This window comes from Erinaceus europaeus, chromosome 4, assembly GCF_950295315.1.
Source record: "Erinaceus europaeus chromosome 4, mEriEur2.1, whole genome shotgun sequence".
NCBI lineage: Eukaryota > Metazoa > Chordata > Mammalia > Eulipotyphla > Erinaceidae > Erinaceus > Erinaceus europaeus.
In genome coordinates this window covers 101,116,890-101,132,777 of record NC_080165.1, presented here as the reverse complement: position 1 = coordinate 101,132,777, position 15,888 = coordinate 101,116,890, and the positions used below count along the sequence as shown (strand labels likewise).

The 15,888-nt window shown below is 46.2% G+C and overlaps 1 protein-coding gene across 1 annotated transcript in view; it reads right to left on the bottom strand.

The window, feature by feature from the left end:
• The window catches only part of VWF (von Willebrand factor), a 146,431-nt gene extending 134,034 nt beyond the window's left edge, over positions 1–12,397 (bottom strand). The window contains exons 1-3 of the mRNA XM_060190227.1: positions 12,213–12,397; positions 10,552–10,606; positions 7,472–7,636 (exon numbers count right to left, since the gene is read on the bottom strand). Of these exons, the coding sequence (XP_060046210.1) occupies positions 7,472–7,636; positions 10,552–10,606 (220 nt within the window). The 5' untranslated portion in view covers positions 12,213–12,397. The remainder of the gene's footprint in view (positions 1–7,471; positions 7,637–10,551; positions 10,607–12,212) is intronic.
• Positions 12,398–15,888: the final 3,491 nt, after the last annotated feature.

Genomic DNA, 15,888 nt, shown 5'->3' with positions numbered 1-15,888 from the left:
TATAAACCATTTATGTCCCCATAAACAAATAAATAAGTAAGTAAATAAATATCTGTCCTAGGAGGGGATGAAGTGGTTAGAATTGCTGGTTTTCCAGGCACAAGGTCTTGAATTTAATCCCCAGCATTGCATGTGCCAGAGTGATGTCCTTCTCTCTCTTTCTTCCTCTCTCTCTTTCTTTCTCTCTCCCTCTTTCTCTCTCTCCCTTACTAATAATTAAATATATCTTTTGAAAAGATTAAAACAAATACAGTTCACTGGGGAGACTGCCTGCCATGTCTCTCCCTCTGTCTCTCTACTGACAAAAAGTGTAAAAACAAACAAACAAACAAGGCTTAACTGCACAAGGTAGCCCAGGAAACCTGAGGAGGCCTATTGCCTTGAGGTTCTGCTGCCACAGCTGGGGTGACTGACAGCAAAGGAAGGGGTGTCCTCCGCACCCTCAGCCAGAAAATCAGGAGATGGGGCTTTCCTCCATCATTCAGATCCTGGGGACTGGAGCATGGCCATCTGGCACACACGCAAACACATACGCAAGCATGCACGCACATAAACAAGCACACACACGCATATGCATGTGCATGCACACACCTGCCCTCGAGGACAAGCACAGGCTGGACACACACACACACACACACACACACACATCCAGCTCACTCCCAGAATAAGCCTGAAAAATCACTTATGGTGAGATATCAGTGTGAATGGGCAGTCGTTTCTAAAAACAGAGCCCTGAGTACTGTGCCCCCAGAGCTCCCACCATGCACCCTGCAGCCCCCATCCCTGCACCCTGCAGAGCCCCCACCTCACACCCCCACAGCCCCTGTACCCTGCAGCCCCCAGCTCAGCCTTGCTGGCTTTGCTTCTTTGGGAAGTGGAACCAGCTTCCTGAGAGCAGGCAATGAGCCAAGAGTAAACAAACCAAACCAGGTTGAAAAGAGCTCCAAGTTAAGGGCAGACTGCATTGGGAACCCTAGTCACTGCCCTATTCGTCCACCCATTCCAATGCTTGAGATTTTTTATAATAAATGTTGCAAAACAAAGCAGGTCAAGTCTGAAAGCAGCCTCCACTTTGCTGTCTCTCCCAGGAGCCTGACCACCACCACCCTTAACACTATGAACCAAAGGCCAACCGTCTCTCCCCAAGGACACATAGAAGTTCTGTGTTGGGGGTCAGGCGGTAGCGAAGCAAGTTAAGTGCACATGGTGCAAAGTGCTCAGACCAGCATAAGTTAGGATCCTGGTTCTAGACCTCCGCTCCCCCACCTGCAGGGGGTTCACTTCACAGGTGGTAAAACAGGTCTGCAGGTGTCTGTCTTTCTCTCCCCCTCTCTCTCTCCCCTCCTCTCTCAATTTCTCTCTGTCCTATCCAACAACAACAATGACAACAAAAATAACAATGACAACAAGGACAACAAAAATGGAAAAAAATAGCCTCCAGGAGCAGTGGATTTGTAGTGCAGGCACTGAGCCCCAGCAATAACTCTGGAGGCAAAAAAAAAAAAAAAAAAAGTTCTGTATTTGCCACCTAGCTACCTCGCCAGCCCCACTTCATTTATTCAAGTGATGACTATAATCATCACATAAGCTTATGGCCCACTGTCAGGACTCAGCTTGAAAAGCACTGATCTGAGGTGGGGTAGTGTCACACATTACTATGTGCCAGGACCAGGGTTCACGCTCCTCCAGGGGAAAGCTTCACAAGTGGAGAAGCAGTGCAGCAGGTGTCTCTCATTCACTCTTCCTACTCTCCATTCCCTCTCAGTTTCTCTCTGTCTCTGTAAATGAGAGAGAATGAGGTTAAGGAAAAAAAGAAACAAGGAAGGAAAGAAAGAGGGAAAAAATAGCTGCTGGGAGGGGTGGATTCATGATAATAGACATATCCCCAGTGACAGCTTTGATGGCAAGAGAAAGAAAAAGAAAAAGAATGGAAGCAAGGAAGAAAGGAAGGGAGGGAAGGAGGTTGGAAGGGGTAGGAAGGAAGGAAGGAAGGAAGGAAGGAAGGAAGGGAAGGAAGGAAAGAAAGAAAGAGAGAAAGAAAGAAAGAAAGAAAGAAAGAAAGAAAGAAAGAAAGAAAGAAGAAGGAAGGAAGGAAGGAAGGAAGGAAGGAAGAAGGAAGAAAGGGGAAGAGACCCATCCAAAAAGATTTGTGTTTAACTATGTTCATAGCAGCACAATTTGTAATAGCCAAAACCTGGAAGCAACCTAGGTGTCCAACAACAGATGAGTGGCTGAGAAAGTTGTGGTATATATACACAATGAAATACCAGTCAGCTATTAAAAATAGTGAATTCACCTTCTTCATCTCATCTCAGATGGAGCTTGAAGGAATCATGTTAAGTGAGACAAGTCAGAAAGAGAAGGAAGAATATGAGATGATCTCACTCAAAGACAGAATTTGAAAAACAAGATCAGAAGGGAAAACACTATGCAGAGCTTAGTCTGAGTTAATGTATTGCACCAAAGTAAAAAGACTCTGAGGTGGGGTGGAGGAGAGTTCAGGTCCTGGAACATGATCACAGAGGCCCTAGTGGGAGTTGAATTGTTATGTGGAAAATTGGGAAATTCTACACATGTACAAACTGTTGTATTTTACTGTCAACTATAAACCATTAATCTCTCAATAAAGATAGGAAGAAAGAAAGAAAAGAAGATGATGAAGGAGGAAGAAGAGGAGGAGGAATAGGATACTGATCTCAACTAACAGTTTCACAGAAGGAGAAACTGAAACCTAACTTGACAGCAAAGTTAGTACTATCAACATTTGGGGTGAAATGCTTTATTATAGGGACCTGCCAGAGCAGGATAATCAACATCATTCCAGGTATCTGCCCACCTAAGGCCAGCAGCACCTGCTCCCCGACCTTATGAGAGATCTCTGCATAGCACATATCCACAGATGCCACAAGTATGTCATAGACACTGACAAATTTTTCTCTTGGAGACATACTAGGTTCTGCTACTTACATGGGCAGAGTTCCCAACTACAAGCCCACTGTCCATGTCTTACACAAAGTTGCCTATCAGGACATGAGTGCTCAAGACTCAGTTAACCCCCATGGCAAGGGAGAGCTTGTTGGCCTTATGCTTCATTTGCTCCCTTCCGTCCTTGTAGCTCTGATGGCTGCAGCCTTTAGGAAGATGAGCCATTAGAAATTGCTAGGGAGCCAGGATGGGACTCCAGACTCCACTGACCTGCAAGGCAGCACTTCCTGTGCCTGCCAAGAGAAGATGGGTTGGGAGTCCACCCCCAGAGGCTAGAGCCTCTGGAAAGCTCTTTCTTGTCTCCATTCCTGTCTGGCCTCTTCAGCTCAGTGGCTGAGGTGCAAGGGGAGGGGGGAGGCTCCCCCAGGGAAGTGACTCAGCTGGCTGGTGTTTGTTTATGGCTCTCTCTGGGCCAGGCCCAGAGCACAATCTCCAAGCAGGAGGCAGCAACACTCCTTTGGTCTTACCCCGTCTGCGTGTAACAGACTACAGTTTTGGCCTGAGACCCGGACACCTGGGCCTAGACCCAGACATCAAGAGCCCGGGCCTCTGCTTTGCACCAGGTGGCCTCCGGGCTTGGATGTAAACACTTTACCCAGGATGTGAGCAAGATCCCTAGGTCCTCCAGAGGGTGGGGATTGGGAATGAGAAGCAAGGAAGCAGGGACGTCACTGAAGAACAATGGGTTAGACCCGGTCCTGGAGGACACAGTCAAATGGGAGTTAGGACCCCAGCACCCAACACACTGGTCCCTGCCCTGATCTTAGGGTCTTGAGCTGCTCAAGCATCTGAGCCTGTTGGGGACAACACAGGGCTATAGTGGCATCCTGGAGAGTACAGACACTTTGTTGCTCTGAGTTTCCGCACATGGGAATTGGGGCACAAGGACATTGCAGGAGCATATGAAAGTGGGAACTTGAGCTCAAAAAGGTGTGCACTGTGGGAGGAGCTTTGGGTAAGGTAACCACACCTGACACTTCCAGATGGCTAATAGGAGGCTGGCCCAGGTGTGACGTGTGTACGGGCTTACAAGAAGGGAGTTTACATATGAAGGGAACTTCTTGGAACATCTCCAGGGCCCTCAGGTACCAGTCCCTGAGTTTTCTCTTCTCTCTAATTTCACTCCTGCAGGAAATCTTCCTTATAACCTAGTAAAGGAAGATTTGGAAATTGGATACACATGTGTTTGTAATTCTTTCAAAAGAATTTACATGGAACCCTCAACAAGCCTCCCATCTCCTCTTACAGGCCAGCCACCTAACCCAGGCCCATTTTCTTAAATCATTCCTCTCTCCCTCCAACATTCCCCACAAACACCACCACCACCACCACGGCCCGCCCAGCCGCTGCAGCCAACACAAACAAAAGGAACCACCCACTCTGATTTTAGTAGTGCAGTCTTCCATTGAGAATGAAACCATTTCCTACTGTTATATGGAAAACTGAGAAATGTGATGCATGTACAAACTATTGCATTTACTGTCAAATGTAAAACATTAATTCCCCAATAAAGAAATAAAAAAAAAAAAGAATGAAACCATTTCCATGGTCTGCATTAAGAAGTAATAAGGAGTAATGGAACCATAGCCTGGCTGGGCCATTTACCCACAGAAAGTTCATGCTGCATGAGAACAAGTCATTATAACATGTGACTAATGACCGGATGGGGAGTCCCTCCGAGATGTTTTGAAATAGTGAGGTGTTCCACAACCCTTTACTTCCTCCTTGACCACTGAGCCCAGGGAAGGTGGGGGTGGGGGGAGGTAGAGGGCCAGGTCACTGATGCAAAGATGCCTTGGTGTTGCCTGACCTGGGTGTTGCCTGACCTTGGTGGGAGCAACCGACCCCACCCAAGGCCTGTATGCCCCTGCTTCCCCCACGGTCATGTCCAACAAGTAGACCTCCTGTGACAAACTTACTGATTTCAGTCAGTAATACTGTGGCATGACAATACAAATAAGACTTGTCAGGCTGACAGGATAGGAACAGTTCAGAGGTTGGCCAGTGAAAACACTCAGGCTTAAGACATTAACAAATGCAAAAACTCACAGTCATTCTAAATATCAAAAGATAAGGCTTCCACACCTGAGGATTGAATCTGAGACCTTTGAATAGGACAGAAATCTGCACCGGACACCAGAGTTCTACAGACACAATCCTCTGCCTTACTTTCCCACAGACCCAGTTTTCACTGAAATGTTTTCATTGAATGGCTTGCTTCTTGCTGCTGCAGGGCTCTCTCTGTCTCAGCTTTGGGCAGATGGTTACTTTTTACTGTCTGCCTTTCTCCTTTTTGTGACTATCTTAACTTGTTTATTCCAATAAACTCCCTAAAAACTTTTGTTACTGCCTTATTCTCCCTCCCTGATCCCCTGTGCATTAGTTGCCAGAAGAAAGCCAAATATGTCTTCAACTAAGACTTGGGGGACACTTCACACTTGACCCACACTGTGCTTTCATTTTAAAAGCATGGGAACAAGGCGCTGAGAGATGCCCACTGCAGAGGCAAGAGTGGAGATCAGAGCATCGTTTTTCTGACTCCCACAGTAGCTCTTCATGCTTTCTATCCTGCAGGAAGCAGAGTCCCTGGAGTCTATGGCTGGGGAAATGCACAGTCAGCATGAATTGATGCTTCCTGGAGGAGATGGTTGAGACAGCCCAGAGGCAGTGATATAGCCTGAGGGCTACCCTTACAGACAAAGGGATCTGGAACAAGAGGGGCGGGGTGGGGGCATACAGATGCAGCTTTTCCAATATGCTGCCTGCCTCCCTGAGCCCAGGTCTCCACGTGGCCCTAAGATTTCCTCTCTTCTCATTTACAAACCCATCTCCCAGGTAAGAAGTCTGCAGTAGAATTGAGTAAAATCAAGGAGTGGATACCAGTCCTTCCCCTACCACCACCGCCAGGCCACCCCAGTGTCTCCATAGAACCCTCTCTCTGGAAACTCTGCTAGAGCCTGAAGTCCTCAGGTGGGGTGACTCTTCCCAGCTCTGCTTTCAGAACCTTCCTCCTGTTGCATGTGCCCCCAGCCCCCCATCCTCATGGATACCCCCAAAGCCATCTTGGTTACGACATCCACTGGAAGGGATATTGGGGCCACCTGAGGTGCTCTTCTTCTCCACTGCTACTTCTGAGCATGGTGAGTCCCCAAAGTTCAGTGTTCAGGACAGTGCCCATGATCTGCCATGCTCTGGGAAGATCCCTGCACCTACTCTCCTGCATGACTCCACCATTCCTGGCAGCCTTTATTCATTCATTCTCTCTCTCTCTCTCTCTCTCTCTTTCTCTCTCCTTCTCTCTCATTTTCTTTCTGTTTTGATAGAGAGTGAGAGGTACAGGAAGTATAAGGAGAGATACCTTCAGCACTGCTTCACCACTTGTGAAGCTTCTTCCCTGTAAGTGAGGACCAGGGTCTTGAACTCATGTCCTGGGCTCATTACAAGAAATCATCCATGTATGATTCCTCCACTCCCCATGAACTTGTTTTGTTTAAGATAGTGAGTAACAGAGAAGAAGAGAGAGAGGGAGACAAAGAGAAGGAGAACTACCCCAGCATTGCGTCACTGCTCATGAAGCTAGCCTCTCCCTTCAAACAGGTGCTCCCATGACTGGTGGTGGTGGAGTGGGGGGTGGACTCCATCTTGTCACCTGATAGTCTACCAGGTGAGCCATCTCCCCACCTCAGAAAATTTATCTCTTTTGCTTTGGCAGCCTTAGCTTTGCCCTCTCCCCTCACAAAGTGGAGGCCCTACCTTTGCTGGGTTTCTGCCATCCCTCCCTCACATAGCACACTTTCTTTTCTTTTTTTCTTTTTTCATTATAAAAAGGAAATACTGACAAGACCATAGGATAAGAGGGCTACAGTTCCCACCACCAGAACTCTGTATCCCATCCCCTCCCCTGATAGCTTTCCTATTCTTTATCCCTCTTGGAACATGGACCAAGGGACACTAGGGGGAGCAGAAGGTGGAAGGTCTGGCTTCTATAATATCACATACTTCTGGTTCACTGATGAAGGTCCCTGCAAGGCTCCCTCGCTGCCCCCAGCTGCACCTCCAGCCTTGGGAAGCACTCTCTCCCCTTAGAGCAGAGGCCTACAAAGTCACATGTCACAAAAGGGCTGCTGGGTGGCAGTGCACCTCGTACAGCATGTATACTGCCGTACACAAGGACCTGGGTTCAAGCTCTTGGTTCCCACAAGCAATGAAGCAGTGAAGCAATGAAGCAGTGCTGCAGGTGTCTCTCTGCTTATGTCTCTTTCCCTCTCAATTTGTCTATCCAAATAAATAAATAATTTTTTAAAGTCATAAACAAAATAGCCATTCCTATCCACAGACTCCACAGTGGTCTTTGAGCTTAATGCTGAAGGCTCAGAAACCCCCACCACGCCCTCGCCCTACACAGCCCTGCCCCTGTGCACCAGGCCTGAGCTGAGGGGCCCCATACCGAGTTACTCCCAGCCTCAGTCTGGTGTCCAGGACTTACCGATGATGGAGAAGGAGCGCTTCTGGCAGTCCCCAGCCAGGAAGTAGCTGCAGCCCCCCTTGAAGCTGTACATGGTGTCGTCAAAGGTGCTGATGAAGTCAGCCCCAAAAAGGCTGCACCTGGCCACGGAGGGCCGGTCAAGAGCCCCTTCTGCACAGAGGGTCCCTAGAAGGGGATGGAGGGACACGGGTGAGCACAGATGCCAGAGCCACTGCCACCTCATAGAAGTGAGAGTGCCTACACAGGAGGCTGGGGGTAGTTGTGCTGCCCATGCTAAAGGAACCAGAAGTGTCTCTCTCACCCCCAAGCTTGACCAGGGACACAGCAGGAATGGAGCCATGGGTTTCCAGAACAAGGGCTCATTTTATTTAATTAATTTATTTATTTGTCTTCAGGATTATTGCTGGGGGCTCAGTGCCCGCACTATGAATCCACTTCTCCTGGAGACCATTTTTCCCATTTTGTTACCCTTGTTGTTGCGCTTGTTGTAGTTGCTATTGCTATTGTTGTCATAGCTGTTACTGTTGATGTTGGATAGGACAGAGAGAAATTGAGAGAGGAGGGGAAGACAAAAAGGAGGAGAGAACAATTGACACCTGCAGACCTGCTTCACCGATTGCTAAGAGACCCCCTGCAGGTGGGGATCTGGGGGCTGGAAATGGGATCCATACGGGTCCTTGCGCTTTGCGCCATGTGCACTTAACCCACAGCACTACTGCACAGCTCCCCTAAGGCTCATTTTTTTAAGGTCACTGCTCATTTAAAGTGTGTTCCGTTTACAGTATAGAAAGAACATCTAGAGAACACAGAAAAATTGCAAGGATGTTAAAATAAGCTGTCTCGGGGGCAGAGCACTGATGAACCCAATAGAGTGCATATATTACCATATACAACGACCTGAGTTCAAGTCCCCATCTGCAGGTGGGTAATTTCGCAAGCAGTGAAATAATACTGCAGGTCTCTCTCTCCCTCATTCTCACCCTCGCCCTTGCCCTCACTCATGTCTCTCTCCCTTTTTGCTCTCACTCTCTCTCTCCCCCCCCACCTCTCAATTTGTCTCTATCAAAAAAAAAAAAAAAGGAAGAAATGGATGCCAGTAGATTTGTCTTGCAGGCACTGAACCCTAGTGACAACTCTGGTGGCAATACAAAGGAAAAACTTTAAATTATAATAATAAACTATCCCCAAAGTCAGCAGTAACCAAAATTGATATTTTGGTGTTTCTCTTTCCACTCTGTTTTACAGTACAATAGCTGTAGACTTTGTATACATTTGCTGCCATGCTGGGCAAAATAATTACAAACTATTTCTCAGTACGCTTTAAAGACTTTAATCATGCCCTGGTGTAGACTTTCAAAGCATGAGTTTCAGGAGCGATATTATATTGGGTGGCTAAATAAATATAATATGATCCTCTCCATTGTTGGGTTCATAACATTCTCTTACTTTTTTTTTTTTTTTTTTTTTTTGGCTACCGTGGTTATCACTGGAGCTAGGTTCTGGTACTATAAAGCCAACATTTCTGGCAGCTATTTTTTTTCCTTTTTTTTTTTGTTCTTTCTATTATACTTGATAAGACAGAGAGAAATTGAGAAGGGAGGAAAGATAGAGTGGGAGAGACAAAGAGAGACACCTGCAGACCTGCTTGATTGCTCACGAAGCAATACCCAGCAGGTGGCAAGTGAAGCCTCAAACCTGGGCCTGGCACATGGTAATATGTGTGCTTAATTGGATGTGCCACTGCCTCAATTTTCTGGCATATAAATAGATTACAAAAAGCCACCTCATACACTGATCAACTGGCATACCTTAAACAGATGTCTTCTATAGCATAGCTATTAAATTCTAAACATGGGAGTCAGATGATGGTACTTCTGGTTGAGTGCACGTGTCAGGATGCAAGGACCCTGGTTCAAGTCCCCACTCCCCACCTGCCAGGAGGAAGCTTCACAATTGGTAAAGCAGCAGTGCTCAGGTCTCGGTCTGTCTGTCTCTCTCTCTCTCTCTTTCTCTCTGCCTCCAGGGATATTAATAGGGTTCAGTGCTGGCACTACGAGTCCACTGCTCCTGGAGGCCATTTTTTGCCATTTTATTAGATGGGACAGAAAGAAATTGAGAGAGAAAGGGGAGATAAAGAGGGGGAGAAAAAGACAGACACCTGCAGACCTGCTTCACCACTTGTGAAGCAATACCCCTGCAGGTGGGGAAGTGGGGGCTGAAACCCAAATTTTCAGACTATGTGCACTTAAACCCAGTGCGCCATCACCCAGCCCCTTCTCTATCTTTCTCTATAATTCTCTTCCCCTCTCAAATTCTCTTTTAAATAAATAAATAAATTCTTTACATTCTACACAAACCAACCATGTTGCTGAGACATGAAACCCACGAGGTCCTAGCTCCCCTGAAGTCATATTCTAACTCCCAGGATGCCCTCCCTCAGTCCATAGTGTGTAGCAGGAGAGAGCCGTAGCAGTCAGTCTCTAAGGTTTCTGGGTGCCCTGACACAGCACCCACCTAGTAAGAAGCTGTAGAAGGTGTAACAGGTGTGTGTTGTGTCCCAGACTAGCATTTGAGTAATCTAAGTGGAGACATGCCAGCATCAGCAACGTGTCCCTCCTAGTGTACACAGATGTGGAGGAATCTAAGTGAGGGAGGGGAGGCAGCATAGGACAAGGATAGAGTGTCAGCCTGAGGCCAGGGAAAATGGACCTCTGTTCTAGGTTCTAGGAGACTGTGGAGCGGTCATGTTTCTGCTCTGACCGTCAGTCTCTTTATTTGTGCTACAGAACATTTGATCAAACAACATCTGCAATCAACTTCTACTTGGAAAATGCCAACCCAGTGTTGAAGTCCTCCTTCCTCATCCTCCATTTCCACCATGTAAGAGTATCTGTAGCGCCTGCTCCTGGAAGGATGCAGATTGGGGCAAGGCGCTCTGAAGGACTTCAGGAGAAAAAGAGCGAGCTCTGGGAGTTCTGGTGAGCTTAACATGGGGTTGGACACAGGGGCGAGCTGCAGGCACCCCTGCTGACTCCCGCATGGGGCTTGTTCTTGGAGACTCGTAGAGCTCTGGGACCTACCTGGCAAGGTGAAGGCCAGAGCAAGCAGCACCCTTGCAAGCCTGGTAGGAGCCATCTGTTGAGAAAACAGAGGAGTGAGTGGCCATCGTGTCCACAGAGAGGGTACTGCTGCATGCTATGGTGTGGGCGTGGAGGGACAAGAACATATTTTTGAGTTAGCGAAAAGAATACTCTTGGATTGACCTGCCAATGCCCATGTTCAGTGGAGAAGCAGTCACAGAAGTCAGAAATCCCACCTTCTGTACCCCCAAAAGAATTTTGGTCCATACTCCCAGGACAAAGAATAAGGAAATTTTCAGTAGAGAGGATGGGACATAGAACTGTGGTGGTGGGAACCACTAGTGTGGAATTATACCCCTGTTATCTTACAGTCTTGTAAATCAATATTAAATAACTAATAAAAGATTAAAAAAGAGAAAAGAATACCCTTTTTCTCCTCATGAAGCATGGGCTGCTTGTCCCCTCCTGCTCCCATTCCCCCCAAATCCCTGAGCAGAGTCAGGTCTGGGCAGCTCTCACAGCCCTGCTTCCCTGCAGCAGCTGCTCCTGCCCCTTCATCCTTCCATGCCCATCAGCACGCTGGGAAGCTCAACTTAGAGAATGTTTGAGAACCCTGGATGGAGGCTAGGTGGTGACACACCTGGTAGAGCACATACATTACCATGCACAAGAGCTTGGGTTCAAGCCCCCAGCCCCAACCTGCAGGGGAAAAGCATCACAAGTGGTGAAGCAGGTCTGCAGGGATCTATTTTTCTCCCTCTTTCTCTCTCTCCCTGCCCTCTCTCAGTTTCTCTCTGTCTTATCAAATAAAATGACAAAAATAAATAAATAAAAGGCTTCCAGAAGCAGCAGATTGTTAGAGCTGGCACCAAGCCCCGGTGATAAGCCTGAAGAAAAAAAAAAAAAAAAAAAAAAAGCAGTGCTGCAATTCTGTTTATCTATCTCTGTTTCCCCTCTCAACTTCTCTCTGTCTCTATAAAAACAAGAAAGAAGGAAGGCTTGAAAGAGACAGAAAACAAAAGAGAGGAAGAGAGAAAGAATAAAAAGAAAGGAAGAAAGAAACCAGATGTGACATTTTCTGTTCAGCCACCCAGGTGATGCTCTGGAAGTGTTTGCTGATTTGATCTAACAGGAGGACAGGGGTCCAGAGACAATTGGCCCTAGCCAACAAAGCACATTCACCCCTGGAGAGTCCCCATCACAGCCTTCTCCTCTGGAAAAAGTGGTTAAAGGAAGCCCAGGAATTGTCATCTGAGGGATGCTGAGATGCCCCTCTTCTTACCTGATGCTGCCATACAAAGGAGACAGAACCCCAAAATTTCTTCCATACCTGGACATCATATTGGATGCCAGCTGTGGCCAGGACTTGGTCTCGAGGCACATGCCCCTGGCCTACAATCTCCCAACACTCAGGGTGATCAGGTGTGCCCAGCAGGCACCCAGAGGTTAGGGCAAAGCATTAGCAGTGAAGTCCTAGGGTGAACAGAAGCCACTGAGAACCCCCAGCCCCAGGCCAGTGGAAGGGGGAGGGCTGGAGGATGGTCAGGCTTCAAGCAAAGCCCATATGGTCCCAGGAGAGGAAGCCCAGCTGGTCGGAGGTGGGTACCCGGCCTTGTTCTTCCTCCCTCCGTGCAGCCAGCCCTCCTTTCAGATGCCCGTACCTTCCCTGGCAAGGGAGCTGTAGTGGTGCAGGGGTGCAGGGCCGCAGGGCCTCAGAGCACAGAAGGCAGAGCCCTAGGGCATGCTGAGGCCTCCGCAGCTGTGGCTCTGTGCTCACTGGTGAAGCGGCCCCCTGCCTCCAGGGGAGATAAAGGCCGAGCTGTCCACCAGACCCCCCCTTCTCACCACAACACTGAGAGCCCACAACACAGCCTGGTTCCTCTTAATTCCAGAGGAAACAATGAGCGGAAATGGTATTAGAAATACCTCCAGGCTGATAAGGCTTTGAAGGCCTGATGAGAGCCCTCTAGGCAGCTGCCATCAGTCTGCTTTGTCCCCTCATGCCCCCATGCCTGGCTTCCTCTTTTTGTCCCCCCCACCCCCCACACATATATGGGGTGTCCAGGAATGCCAGCTGTCCCTGGCAAGCAGGCCCAGTCCAGGAAAGGGTCCAGAGCAGGGAAGACCCACATCACTGATCTGGCGTCCACTGTTCAAGTTCAAGGAGCTTGGAAAAACACCTCAGCCTGAGCCAACTTAGTGGCCTTGTTTGGAGGAAGGTGACAGCTCAGGGCTTCCTGTCTCTGGAAGTGTGAACAGTTACAGACTAGCTATGGGGGCCCTGCCTGGGCAGGTGGGTGGAGGCTGACGCAACTGGCATGTGTAAATGGAGTACAGTGATTTGTTCCCCATTCTCCCTGGGAAGACTTTCAACACACACACACACACACACACACACACACACACACACACACACACACACACACACACACACACGTCAACAATATTGAAGCTAAGAAACATGTCTGTCTCCATCTGTTTTTGGAGTGAGGCTATTAAGCCTTTCTCTAAAAAGTGCATAATGGGCCTATTCTCATGCAGGGCTCAGGCTCAGATTAACACACAAACCAGGAGCCAGTTTACAAATTGACACAAATTCTAACCTTGGGCCAGTACCTGGGACTTCTGACCAAAAGTAAATCTATCTAAAAAGAGAAATCTTCTCCCTAGCTCACATATAGCACTCACAGATCAAGCTCTCTAGAGGGTAAATTCAAAAGTATAGATTTAAAAATATTTGAGAAGACACCCCATCACAATTAAAATAATAATAATAAAAACAATCCAGAACAGGGTTAGGTCCCTTCAAATAAAATTATCAGATAGAAATGAAACAAGTGACTAAACAAAAAGTGTTCAAGAGCTAGAGAAATGGTTTACTTGGATAATGTGCTGATTTGCTATGTGTGAGACCAAAGTTCTAGCCTGGCTGCTCACCACATTGAAGAACCTTTGGTGCTATGATGTCTTTCACTCTTTCTCTACCTACTCTGTATCTATCTTTAAAAAAAAAAAAAAAAAGTAGACAGAATATACATGTATAAATAAATAAAGTTGCAGAAACTCAAACATAACAGAATAAGGCATAATGAAAAAAGAACACTTGAAAAGGAACTTTTCCAAATGAAAATATAAAGAAACTTCACTGAGCAATTCAAATACAAATACCAGACATTTCAGGAGAAATTTTTGCTGGGAGATTGATCTAAGGAAATGATTCAAAGAGATAAAGAGGTGAGAAAATGAGTGAAATGTTAAGAAACACAATAGAATCAGAAGTTGCTAGGAGAAGTGCTAAGAAATGCCCTTCCGTATATAGACTTCCTTCACAGAGCAGGAAACATCAGCAGGAAGTAGCAACAAGATATGGAGAAGGGAGAGCAGTCAATAAAAGATGTTTGTGAAGCCAGCTACCAAGTTGGTGAACAAGCTTGGTCCCAGGAGGAAGCCTAGGTGGAAGGACAAGGCACATACTTTCTCATTACCCTACTGTTGGGTCAAGAGAGTGAGTGCAGAAATGGAATGCAGAAAGTCAGGTCTGGTTACACCAGCTTTTACAAAAAAGGGAAAAAAGATTACTGCCATTTGAATCCACAATTAGGAGGAAATATGTCTTACTGAAGGCAGCCTCCTCACCCTCTAGAATGAGTCACTATTAAAATACAGATATATAAAAGCTCTGTAAGTCTTGGGTTATGGTTCCCACAAATTCATCACCCCATAGGCAAAAAAAATAAAAATAAAAATAAAAATAATTGACTTGTTAGAAGACGTACCTAAGGCGATTTGGTATTGCTACAATTGCTAAATCGGACCTAAGAATGTCGATTAGAGAACACACTGGGCAGAGAGACACGGTATCCTATAGAATGGAAAGAAACACTTGTAAACTAGATATCTTATAAAGGCTTAGTATCTGGAGTATATGAAGAACTGGTACAACTCAATAACATGAAACAATAAAGCCAGTTTAAAATTGTGTGAAGACTTAAATAGACATTTCTCCAAAGGGAATAGTCAGATGGTCAAAAATACATTAAAAAAAAAAACCCTCAGCATTAAGCATTAGGGAAAGGAAAATTAAAATCACAGTGAGGTGTGAACCCCCAAAACCAAAGACCCCCCCCAAAAATGGAAAGAAAAGAAAGCATCAAGTGTTGGAGGAGAGGTTGAAGATACCTGAATCCCTGAGCATTGCTGGCAGGCATGAATAGTGTCATGTTCTGAAAAGCAGGATTGATAGTAACTCCTCAAAAATTTAAGCATAATAACAAGGGCAACCAAAAGGGGGAAAAAATGGCCTCCAGGAGCAGTGGATTCATGGTGCAGGCACCAAGCCCAGCAATAACCCTGGAGGAAAAAAAAAATAAGCATATTGTATTTTACTGTCAACTGTAAACCATGAATCCCCTAATAAAGAGATTTAAAAAAAATTAAGCATAATTTCAAAAAGTAAAACCAAACAAAGCAATGACAACAAAAGTGTCACTATATACCTGGTAAAGATGAGTGATGGATGGAAAGTCAGGAGCTGAATCGAGGGTTAAACAAGGAGGACACCAAGATTTTCAGATCTTCCCAGCTCTTGGACTTTTGTCAAACTCCCTCCTGGAACAAAGCCCATGATCTTAATTCATCTTTATTATTTGGGAAGGATGAAGTGAGTAGGAATGGAATGAGAAGTGTTTGAGTGTACCGTGGCTAGCTTTTTATTTTCTAAATTCTGTTCTTGGCATGTGAATGGTTCTCCTGTAAGTGAAGCATCCAGAGTTCTCACCCATTTCAAGTCACCCAACCTTCATCCCAAAGCCATATCTGATTCTCTGTCCTTTGGAGGAGTATGGTTTCTAAAACAGGGGTATTTCTGTATCAGTCCCTATCAGTTCTTGTCAAGGCTGTGGTGATCCTCGAGCATAGAAGTGTGGGCATGTGCAGTCTAGAGGAAGCGCATGAAGAGTGAAAAGGGATGTGGCAGGGAAATCGCAACATTTGGTCTACCTGGTGAAAGTTCCATTCCCAGTTAAAAGAAAGTGGAGACCATTGTGCGTCAAACATTGACAGTCCTCTCTAAAAGAAATTTAAACCTTGAAGGAAAATGCCAGGAAAAAAAAAAAGTAAGTTAAGAAATTGGTAAATGGATTTGGGAAATAGTACAATGGTTATACAAAAAAGACTTGCATACCTGTGGCAGCAAGGGTCCTAGGTTTAATCTACAGCACTACTATAAGCCAGAGCTGAGAAGTGCTCTGGTAAAATTAATGAATGAATGAATTAATTAATTAATTTCAAAGTTAATATAGGCAGATGGTGATTGTCCAAAACAATTTATAAAGATAA